Here is a 12,217-nt window from a genome sequence, read left to right as displayed (position 1 = left end):
CCTAGCACGTGTTTAGGCCCTGTGGAATTTCATGTCCTTAGTGAACGTGGTAAGCTACTCTTTCTCATGCTTAAATGTTCTTTATAGGCGTTAGTGATGTTGCTCCATTTAGAAATATTCAGTATTTTTTTCTAACCAGTTTTGGTTAATGTTGGCAGTTTGTTGCTTTCCTCTGCGGATATGTTCACTATCACAGCGAGTCATCATCAGCTAGCAAGAAGATTCCATTCCATTTCAGACGTGGAATAACATGTGAGTGTACGTATTTTAGACGTGAAATACGTCCAATAACATGTGAGTGTACGTATTTTATTAGTTCAGCCGTTACAGTCTCTTGCTAGAGAGTGAACGAACGATGATTGGTGTGTGGATGCAGGGGCGAAAGTGAATGGTGGATATTTCCAAGAGGACTTGTGGTTTGTAAGATAATACAATTCCAGCTCTTAAACCGACATGTGGCAAACCTGGAGATACAAGACCATTCATTGTATAGTAAAAATATTGAGCAGTTTTGGCAGTCGTGACTGACAACGGGATATGATGCAAATGCTTCTTTTCGTTTGTTGCACTTCCTAAGTCGTACTGCTATAGAGAATAGAAGCTAAGGATACATACAACTAGGAAGAACTCTGATTGTGTTATGAGCCGACTTTGATCTAATGATTGGAGCCGTGATTGAAACTAGAACGAGATATTAAATCTAAACCTTCCATTTAACCCAAGTCTCTTTCTAGAGAATTAGGTTAATTGTTGGAGGCTGCATTCTTATTGATCATAAGGGGTCTTTATATAAGACCCACATACAAGCCGACTTAGCATAATTAGAAAAGCAAAATCACCAAAACCTTAATCTAATGTTAAAAGGAAAAGACTCCCAAACCCGATACTAAAATCAAAACCATTAAGCCAAATCATCAAAACCATAACATGTATCATTACTCCTCTCTTCCACTTCAAGCTTGTCCTCAAGCTTCAGCTCATGGTATGCCCCTCCCAGCTGCTCCGCGTCCGTCCACATATTCCACCCATTCCTTTGCTACATACGGTTCATCCTCCTGATCAGCTCCGTCATTAACTAATGTGATTTGAAAAAGAACTGGTTTACAAAAATGACCTCGTGTGAACATTTCATCACAGTTGAAACAGAGACCTTTTGCTCGTCGCTCAGCCATCTCTGTGGTGGTCAATTTTTTCAGAAACAGTTGTTGAGAAGCTTGTTTTCCTTTTGTTTGTTGATGCAGCAAAGCTTCCTCGTCTTTTCCGCCAAGACTCCCACGATTTCCTGTCATCATTGGCTTAGCTAATGAGACTGAGTGTCGAGCTGATGGGGCCAAATGTCCACCAAACGTCCGTGTTCGCTTGTCAATATTCAATATAATAAAATTGATCTTTTCAGAAATTAAATAAATTAAATTCTTTTTGATACGTTATCTTTAATATGTTGTTTTCAGTTTAATCTTTATCAAGTTTAATCTCCTATCTCTATTTACAAGTTTTGTGCTCAGCTTTTTTAATATACTAGGTAATAATCTTTGTTGTCGCACGGAGTGAAATTTTTGTTTGATATAATATATTTATTTAGTATAATATTTATAATACAAATTTATATTGGTTTGAATTCATCAAGTTTATGAAAGTTTAAAATAGTAATCATTTTACCATAAATTTTAGATTGACATGATAGCAGATCTGGATAGAATGTGAACCGAATTAGTGATTGTTAGATTTTTATCAAATATTGAACTATCAAATCAGATAAAAATCATAAAAACTAAAATTTTATGAACCGGTTAATTTAAATAAAATTGTTAACCCTGTCAAACCCGTCCGCTAAGTCATCTCGCAACTGGTTTAAATAATTTGAGCCGCAAAATGTCTTTGCATATGTTCTACTTGAATTCGTGAGATCTANGGACCCCAAGCTGGCCCTGCTGGGCATCGATCCTAACCCCTCACTGGGCAAATGGAACTATTCATCCAAATCCACAGTAGGTTATTGGTGCGCCAGGCGTTCCTCGAACCCTGGTCCCCACCCTTTAACAACCTTCCCACAGGACAAGCTGTCACCAATTGATCAATTGTATATGATTGTCAGAAAAAAAACACAATGGTATATAGTTATAAATAATAAATATAAATAATATTAAATAGTTAAATGTGTCTCGAGTTTCCTGACGGCAACACATCAACTTTTACAAGAGAATGCTTCGGCTTCTCATATTTCATAACAATTTTTATTGTAAAATTTAATCATAGACGATAAAAAAAATTTTATACATATGCAACCATATTTAGAAATTCGAATATATTAATTTTTGTATGCTTTTCATTAAAATCTTTTTTTTTTGGTTTCTAAATAATAAATATAAGAATTGTATGATTAAATATATTTGACAATAACTATAAAAATAATAATAATAAAAAATCATAGACTTGTCACGTAAGCATTTTACTCTCAAAAGTTATTCAAAATCCTTAGTATTCAACTATTCATTGACTAAACAATCTTTGACAATTTGTTTTCAATTTTGGCGAAAGATTCTTATATTCATTCCATATTTGATATTTCAATTTTGGCTAACTTATTAAAAACCCAACGAATTATTTATCTTCCTTATAATTATTTAATTCTCATCCGAACTTTAAAAAAGAGGAAAGCAAAATACCAAATCGCGACCCGTCTCTTTCTCTCTCTCTCTGNAAATCATTTTTCTAATATATAAAATATATTTAAAGCTTAAACTTAATTACTATTAATAAATTCATGTGATAAAGTTTTAAGAATTACACATTTGTTTACACTACAACAAATATTCACATTAATAGCATATGACAATAGCTCATTTTCCACAACTGCTATGAAAGAGTAATTATTTTTTCGATTGCTCTATAATAGCAGTAAAACAATGCTAAAAACAAAATCATTGAGCAGAAAGCTAAAATCACGTATTCCACCAACATTTGCTCGAAAAAATTGACTTAAGCGCCATAACTTAGAAAATATTCACTTAAGCGCCATACTTTTTCCTCTCTTTTACATTGGTTTGGAGACAAAAAAAAAAATGAAAACAAAAAAATTCGACCAAAAGAAAAACAGTTCTTGAGGAAACCATCCTCCTCGCAGATCAACTCCGTCGTTGTTGCTTAACCTTCTCTCCCACCCTCTTCCATCTCAGCCACCTCATCCATCTCCCATTCCTACGACCCAGCTCACCGAAACCCTAAATCAAAATTTTGGTTGATTTAGGGTTTATGCCTCATCTTCCTTATTTCTCCCTTTCTCTCTCCGTAGCCAGCCACCACCACCATGGATTCTCGAGCTATACTCGATTCCGCTTTGTTTTAACTCACTCCCACTCGCACCAGGTCTATCTCTCTCACTTCTGATTTGATTTGCTTCGTTTGAATCTGCTGCTCTTCTGTGGGAGTAAGAATGAGAAGCTAGCTTCTAGAATCTTCAAACCTTTTGTCTCTCATCTCAAATTCACTAGATATCAGATCTCTAAAGGAGGTTACTCCATCTCTCTTCATCCTCCTTCTCACTCTCTGTGACAATCCGTCCCNGGACAAAGTTTAGAGTTTTGTCTCCCTTTTGTAATCTTTGTGGAACAATGCTTGATTTTAGAATTTAGAGTCACCAAGTAGAGAGTCAGATTCTTGATAATGTATGTGTGTAAAACCTTGAACTCGTCTTTGTTTTGCTTAACAGTTAGCTGCGGTTCGGATGATCCCATGGGCTAAGGCTAACCTCAACTACACTGCTCAAGCACTCATTGTTTCTTCAGGTTTTTAGCTTTCTCTCATAACTCTTGTTTTATACATTGGTTGTAGAAGCACTGATGAGTGTGTGGAGTTTTATTTCTCCATTACCTTTTGTGTTATTTTTTTTATTCTGGTTCCTGATATCAATCTTTGTGATCAATCGGAACAGCCTCCATCGCTGCGTTCTTCATAACTGCTGACAAAACCATTCTACATGGTGCAAGAAAAAACACCGAGGCTCAGTTCAAGAAAGCTCAGCAAGACTCTAAATAAATTTCTCATTCTTATTGTTTGTAACTCGAATCAATCACTCTTATCTTTCTCCGTTTCTGTATGCTTGTTTTGCCTTTGATTTGAAATAAAGAGTGTTATTATTACTACAAGGGGAGTAGCAAATTCTGTAAAGACCATTTTCATTCCTTCATTCTGAACATAAAAGGTTTTCAGATTTCATCCCATATATGTTACAAGATTATTACTCTTTAACTAAAAACATCGTTTAGTTTACAGTTTCTAAATACATTTGTACATTCTCTATATCCCTAGAGAACAAAAACACAACCACCAAAGTTGTAATTATTGATTATACAAAACCTAAAGCTTCATCTTGTACCCTTTTACTTGTCCTTCGACCTGATAAACTAACAAGCAGAGGTGCCTCGTGTGCCTCTGTCGCAGTCTTTTTTGTCGCCTCAGCTCCTTGTTGGCGAAGAACATACAAGATCTCTTTCATGGAAGGTCTATGAGTAGGCAATGTGTTAGTACACATGAGACCTAGCTTGAAAACTGTGGTCATTGCTTCTGTCGTGGAAGCTTCTTTGATGTCCTCATCAAACGCCTCTGCGGTTGGTTTTCCAGATTGGTACTGTCTCCATGACCAGTCAGCTAAGTTTGTGTGTTCATCTCCGTTGTTTCCTTCTCTTCCAGTCACCAGCTCTAGCAAAACCACCCCAAAGCTGTACACATCTATCTTCTCATCCACCTTTGATGTATATGCGTATTCTGCAACATACAAAATGTTAGAGATCGCACAATGATATATATAGAAATGAGTTAATCAAATATATTCAAGGACTTGAACCACTCCGCTTATTATCAATTAGTGCTGAGACAATACCTGGAGCAATGTAACCGAAGGATCCAGCAACAGCCGACATGGTATGAGGTTCTTGGTTTTGCTTTATCAACAATTTCGCCAACCCGAAATCTGCAATCTTGGCGTTGAAATCAGAATCAAGCAAGATGTTGCTTGACTTGACATCTCTATGTATGATCGCGGGAGTACAATCATGATGCATATAGCAAAGTCCTTGAGCTGCTCCAACCGCAATATTCAACCTTTGTGACCAATTCAGGTTATTAGCATCAGTAACACCACTCTTCTTCTTGCCATGTAGCCATTGATCCAAACTGCGTTTCTCGAGATACTCGTACACAAGAAGCTTGGAATCCTCCCTCGAGATACAACACAGTAGTTTCACTATATTCGCATGCCTGATCGTTCCTAGAATCTCAACTTCAGCAATGAACTCCTTCTCAAGTTTCTGGTCTAGTTTCTTGCTATCCCATATCCTCTTCACCGCCACGCATTGTCCCGAGCTTTCGACGAATATCTTGTAAACTTTACCCGATCCACCACTCCCGATCACATTATGTTCCATCAGATTCGACAAGATGTCAGATTCAGCAAAGTCTACTCTATGAAACGAAGTCAGTTTCCACGTCTCTAAACTAATCCTCTTCCTTCTTTGCTTCCTAGTGTAGTCCCGAATCACAAAGAACGTAACAAACAGAGTGATTGCCAAAAGCAGAGCCGCGATTACAAGAATCATCGATAGGATATTGCCCGGCAACCCTTTCGACTTCCCGAGAACTTTCCGACAATCAGGTAAGTTAACTACCGGTTTGTCTGCACAGAGATTGGAGTTGTTCAAGAAACTTCTCTCATAAGCAAGATTATCATATTGGTCTGGAATCTCCCCGGTGAGCCTATTAGATGACAAATCAAGTATCGTCAGCCTGATATTCCCGATCTCAGGCGGGATTCCACCGGAGAGTTGATTCTCCGATAGATCAAGATTCAGCAACCGTGGCAACGATGCTAAACCTCTAGGAATCCCCCCGGAAAGGTTGTTCTTGGATAGACTTAACGTTACCAACGACTTCCATGAGATGATCTCATCCGGTAACTCACCCGAGAGATCATTCTCATCGAGAAATAACGATATGAGATTCGATAAAGCAGTCAACTCCTTCGGTATCTCACCGGAAAACCGATTGTTTTCCGCGTTAAACTCGACTAGAGAAGACCAGGTTCCGATTTTCCGAGGAATCTCACCGGAGAACTGATTGTTTTCGATCTCGATCCTCGACATGTTCCAAGCAACATTCTCCGGTAACTTTCCGGTGAATGAGTTGTTACTCACCTGTAAACTATACATACTTGAAGCAGTCCAGATACTAGAAGGAAACTCACCGGAGAAGCCATTGTTCTGTAACTGAACCGTCAAGAGCGTCTCACAGTCTCCGAGCGACTCCGGGATTTCTCCGGTGAGATTGTTCGTATACACAACCACACCTAGAAGCTTACCTCCTTTACACAAATTCACCGGTAACTTTCCGGTTAACTGATTCTCCGAAACTTCGAACCGCTCCAACTTCGAATTAAACCCAATATCCGCCGGTATTTCTCCGGTTAACTTGTTGCTGAAGATCATCAAGTTCTTTAATTCCGGTAATTTTCCGATAACCGGCGGGATTTCTCCGGTTAACTTGTTGTAAAACAAGTTCAAAACCTCTAATTTCTTTAGATTCCCGATTGATACTGGAATCGAACCGGTTAAATTATTAGCAGAGAGATCAAGCATTACCAAGTTAAGAGCCGAGATAGATTTGGGGATCTCTCCGGTTAGATCATTATCGAAGAGATAAAGCTCAGTGAGATTCTTCAACCCGAATAAACCGTCTGGGATCCGACCCGTTATATTGTTGACCGATAAGTCAACATGGATTAGATCCGTCATGTTTGCAAAATCAACCGCTGAGATTTCTCCGATCATATTCATCTCCGATAACCACATGTACTTGAGTTTCTTCAGTTTCCCAAACTCCGTCGGAAGCTTCGCCGGTGTAAACTTATCGTTCAACGCTAACNCGACTCCGGGATTTCTCCGGTGAGATTGTTCGTATACACAACCACACCTAGAAGCTTACCTCCTTTACACAAATTCACCGGTAACTTTCCGGTTAACTGATTCTCCGAAACTTCGAACCGCTCCAACTTCGAATTAAACCCAATATCCGCCGGTATTTCTCCGGTTAACTTGTTGCTGAAGATCATCAAGTTCTTTAATTCCGGTAATTTTCCGATAACCGGCGGGATTTCTCCGGTTAACTTGTTGTAAAACAAGTTCAAAACCTCTAATTTCTTTAGATTCCCGATTGATACTGGAATCGAACCGGTTAAATTATTAGCAGAGAGATCAAGCATTACCAAGTTAAGAGCCGAGATAGATTTGGGGATCTCTCCGGTTAGATCATTATCGAAGAGATAAAGCTCAGTGAGATTCTTCAACCCGAATAAACCGTCTGGGATCCGACCCGTTATATTGTTGACCGATAAGTCAACATGGATTAGATCCGTCATGTTTGCAAAATCAACCGCTGAGATTTCTCCGATCATATTCATCTCCGATAACCACATGTACTTGAGTTTCTTCAGTTTCCCAAACTCCGTCGGAAGCTTCGCCGGTGTAAACTTATCGTTCAACGCTAACCGAAGCTCTTCCAGCTCGGACAAGTCTCCGATCTCCGACGGAAACGTGCCGTCGTATTCGCTCATGTACAGATTCAATACCTTGAGCTTCGAGATCCGTCCGATGTTTTTTGGGATATCTCCGGCGAATCCGTTAGCCGCTAAGTCGAGATATTCGAGTTCCGGTGAGAGACTGTTGATGTCGTCGGGGAGTGAGCCGTTGAAGTAGTTCTGAGAGAGATCGAGATATGTAAGCTTCGTGCAGTTGTAAAGAACCGTCGGAAACTTGCCGGAGAAGAGATTAAAAGACAAATCGAGGGATCGGAGATTCGGGAAATCGCAAATCGTCGTCGGAACCGTCCCGGTGAAGTTCTGGTTCTGGAAGTTGATCCCGTTGACGTTTCCGTCGGCGCAGGTGATCTCCGGCCAATTGCACGGTGAAGATGTGTCGTTCCATAGCCGGAGAGACGGTGGATCGCCGAGAACGCGTTTCAGGTTTAGAAGCGTTGACCCGTCGTTGGTTTGGGAAAAGACTGAGAAGGGTATCGAGGATAGAAAGAAGAAGAGAAAGGGTAAGGGTAAAAGAGTCATATTACATAAATTTGTTAGTTGAGGTTTTTGCCGGGAAATTTCGGCAGCCGAGATTGACTGAGTGAATGTGAAATGGATACAACTTTTATAGGAAGAGGTTTTGTGTTTATATTAGGTGAGATTTGAAACTTAGGTACTCGTTGTTACGTACGTCACACCCTTTTTTCAACACATGTGACAATATAAATCTGTTATAAAGAAAGTAATAATAAGATCAATGACAAGAGCTTAAGGTTGTGAATGGTTGTTCAGTCTGCTCCGGACCGGACTAAAGTCGGACCAATCCGCAGTAAATTCACCATTCATCATTCCATACCAGTATGCACTATTTCATATTATAAAACTCCATACTAGTCTGCAATTGAAAAAGAAACTGCGTACTGTGTAGATTGTACTGTTAATCCGATTTTTTCTGTTTACTCCTTAAAACCTCCATACCACCTCCATACAACTCCATACCAAAAATGAAAATTGGATTAAAAAGTGCTATTTAACTAGTTTGATCTGAATGCTTTGTTCTCATTTGTTAAAATTGTGTTTCTTTGTATTTTTGAAAAATTAAATGTATATACATATGATCATTCATAACTATTAAAAACCCAAAAATAAACTAGAATGACGAGAGAGAACTCTCTTCTCTTCAATCTTAGAAAGCTAATTTTCTTTTTAAATCAACTATTTATCTCAATAACCAAAATAATATTATTATGGGATAATTGAAATAATAGATTTTGATTTGTAATTCTAATCTTAGAAAGCTATTTTTTTTTTTTGAAACTCTAAGACTTTAATGATTTATATTTTTCGTCTTGTTATAGTTTGGATTAGAATCTAGTTTGACGCCATCGCGAGTTTCAAAATGGCGACGGAGTCCCAAGAGCCGGTTATGATGGATATTGGAGAAAAAGGGCGGCCACCGGGAGATCCACCGGATACTCCTGGGGTTTGGGTCCAAAAGGTTATGGGAAGCTCTGGTGGGGGAGTTCCGACGCCGGAGAGTGTGTTGGCTGATGATTTTGTGACGGAGCGAGTGAGGCTAGAATTTCCAAATGGTGAGGATGGTGAGCCAGTAGTAACGATAGGGGATGAGATCCTTGAGGCAATGAATGGTTTGTGGAAGAGATGCATGTTTGTGAAAGTTTTGGGGAGGCCCATTCCTATTTCCGTTTTGAATAGGAAACTAAGAGAACTATGGAAGCCTAAGGGGGTGATGAATGTCATAGATTTACCTCGACAGTTTTTTATGATTCGCTTTGAGTTGGAAGAAGAATACTTAGCGGCTTTGACAGGAGGTCCATGGAGGATTTTTGGGAACTATTTGATGGTGCAAAACTGGTCTTCGGATTTTGATCCGTTGAGGGATGATATTGTTACAACACCGGTGTGGGTACGCTTAACGAACATCCCGTATAACTACTATCATCGCCAGATTCTCATGAGCATTGCTCGTGGCTTAGGGAATCCGTTGCGGGTGGATATGACAACTTTGTCGTTTGAAAGGGCACGGTTTGCTAGAATATCCGTGGAAGTCAATTTGTCCAGACCATTGAAAGGGTCAGTGTTAATCAATGGAGAAAGGTATTATGTTTCTTAACATTTGTTCGTCGTGCGGAATATATGGACATTTGATACATGCATGTCCTCTGCGAAACACTAGTCCGGTGGCGGAGATGGGTCTGGTGGCAACGGAGGTAGTTGGGGAGAAGGGGAAGAGTCCAGCGGTCACACAAAATGATGGTTTCACTGAGGTCCGTCGACGGGGCCGACAATCGAATACGGGGACGGGGACGATGGTGTTCACCGCGGGTAAGGGCAAGGGAGACCCGGAACGGAATTTACGGGATATTACCAGTAGCAAAGATTTGGAAAGTTCCAACCGTTTTGGAAGGTTAGGAGATCAATCAGTATCTCATGAATCAAGGGAGATCTCCAAGACTGTCGGTGTGAATAAGGAAAATCAGATTCCCTCGAATCTAGTTTTAAATGCGGGACGTGCGCCTCAAGCAAATGAAACACGTCAAGGTGAACTTTCACATAAGGGAAAAGGCCAGAAACATATTGGGCCTAAGGTTACGAAGCCCAGTACAAAACAAGCCCCTGAAGGAAATGGGCTGAGACGGAAACCAGCGTTAGCCCAGAAGCCTAGCAGAGGGTTAGTGTACGGTCCAATCAAAGGGGAAGAACCGATGTTCGCGAATGGCAAACGCCTGAGAGTGGAATCCGATTGTCTGGGGCGTTCAGGAGGAGTGTTTTCAGGGACGAGTGGGGATCCGATGAGCGATCAGGTTTCGAGCGGTAATTCTATGCTCGCTGTTGTTGTTAGGTCGCAGCAAGAAGAGGAGTTGCCCGGAGGGGATACCGAGCGGCAGCCGAGGCCGGTGAGCGATGAGGCTCGAGGGGGGATCAATGATATTCTTCCCCGGTAGTTGTGAGGAGTTATTGGATAATTCTGATGAATTGTATCTTATGGAACTGCCGGGGGGCGAATAAACCCACTTTCGGAGAGCTATTAGATACCTAATGAAGAAATTCAAGACGGATATCTTAGCTTTGTTTGAAACTCATGCGAGAGGCGAGAACGCGAGTCAAATTTGTAGAGGGTTGGGGTTTGAGAATTCCTTCCGAGTTGATGCGGTAGGGCAGAGTGGTGGACTGTGGTTGCTTTGGCGGTCTGATATTGGGGATGTTTCAATCACGGAATCGTCAGACCAATACATAGTGGCGAAGGTACAGAATGGTATCGAATTTTTTAATTTGGTTGTGGTTTACGCGGCACCTTCGGTTAGTAGACGAGCAGGCTTGTGGGAGAAGCTGATGGAAGTTATTGAGGCTTTAGACGGTCCTCTAGTGGTTGGTGGTGACTTTAACACCATTGTCCGTTTGGATGAAAGGTCGGGAGGGAATGGGAGATTATCTCCCGATTCGTTGGCCTTTGGGGATTGGATTCATAGTCTTTCATTGATAGACATGGGTTTTCGCGGTAACAAATATACCTGGAGGAGAGGGCGGACCGAAAACCACTTTGTTGCAAAGCGATTGGATAGAATCTTGTGTTGTGCTCACTCAAGATTAAAGTGGCAGGATGCAAGTGTGACACACTTACCGTTCTTAGCATCGGACCATGCTCCATTATACCTCCAGTTATGCCCAGAAGTGGTGAGGGATTCAAGTAGGAGGCCATTTCGGTTTGAGGCAGCATGGCTTAAACACCCTAGTTTCAAAGACCTGTTGGTAGCATCGTGGGATGGGCAGCTGAAAACACCAGATGCTTTGAAGGTTTTACAAGTGAAACTGAAGAGATGGAATCGAGATGTCTTTGGAGATGTTCAGAAAAAGAAGGAGTTGTTGCTGAACAAAATCAAAGCGGTCCAGGACAGTTTGGAGGTCACACAGACAGATGATATGTTGCGTGAGGAGGAGGATTTGTTGAAAGAGTTTGAGGAGATTCTGGAACAGGAGGAGATGATTTGGTTTCAGAAATCTAGGGACAAGTGGATTGTGCATGGAGATAGAAATACTACTTACTTCCACACCTCTACCATTATACGACATAGGAGGAATCGTATAGATATGTTGAAGAATGAGGAGAATGTTTGGACTTCGGATGCTTCAGAGCTTGAGGATATTGCTGTGACATATTTTAAGCGGTTGTATTCTACGGATGATATCCCTGCTGTGGTTGTAGGGCTTCCACGGGATGGTTTTGTTGGCCTCACTGGAGTGGAGAAGGAGAGCCTTAATAGACCGTTCACTGCGTCTGAAGTGGCAGCCGCTACTCGCACTATGGGAGGTTACAATGCCCCAGGGCCCGATGGCTACCAGCCCATATTTTATCAGAGTTGTTGGGGAGAGGTTGGGGAATCTGTGGTGAGATTTGCTTTGGATTTCTTTGTCACAGGTCAGTTACCACCTAGCACGAATGATGCCCTGGTCGTGTTGATCCCAAAGGTGCCGAAACCGGAGAGAATCAACCAGTTCCGACCCATTAGTCTTTGCAACGTCTTGTTCAAGATTATTACGAAGACAATGGTGCTACGTCTAAAGAATGTGATTTCGAAACTTATTGGTCCAGCACAGTCAAGCTTCATACCGGGGAGGTTGAGCACTGAC

The 12,217-nt window shown here is 40.9% G+C and overlaps 1 protein-coding gene and 1 long non-coding RNA gene across 3 annotated transcripts; one reads left to right on the top strand and one right to left on the bottom strand.

The window, feature by feature from the left end:
* On the top strand, positions 3,571-3,985 carry LOC104772610. The gene is made up of 2 exons (XR_002036913.1): positions 3,571-3,785; positions 3,932-3,985. It is a non-coding gene; the product is annotated as an uncharacterized LOC104772610 (long non-coding RNA).
* On the bottom strand, positions 4,159-8,235 carry LOC104771069 (receptor-like protein kinase 5). 2 transcript variants are annotated; one of them, XM_019242014.1, is made up of 3 exons: positions 7,181-8,235; positions 4,880-6,557; positions 4,159-4,764 (listed from the first exon to the last, which is right to left on the bottom strand). In XM_019242014.1, the coding sequence occupies exons 1-3, from the start codon at positions 8,105-8,107 to the stop codon at positions 4,346-4,348; spliced, it is 3,024 nt and encodes a 1,007-aa protein (XP_019097559.1). In that variant the 5' UTR covers positions 8,108-8,235; the 3' UTR covers positions 4,159-4,345. The 2 variants fall into 2 exon arrangements, with proteins under 2 accessions (XP_019097559.1, XP_010493845.1); XM_010495543.2 differs by having other exon boundaries at positions 4,880-6,896; positions 7,520-8,235.

The sequence above is a fragment of the Camelina sativa genome, chromosome 20 (assembly GCF_000633955.1).
Source record: "Camelina sativa cultivar DH55 chromosome 20, Cs, whole genome shotgun sequence".
Taxonomy (NCBI): domain Eukaryota; kingdom Viridiplantae; phylum Streptophyta; class Magnoliopsida; order Brassicales; family Brassicaceae; genus Camelina; species Camelina sativa.
This window is presented reverse-complemented; position numbering and strand designations above follow the sequence as displayed.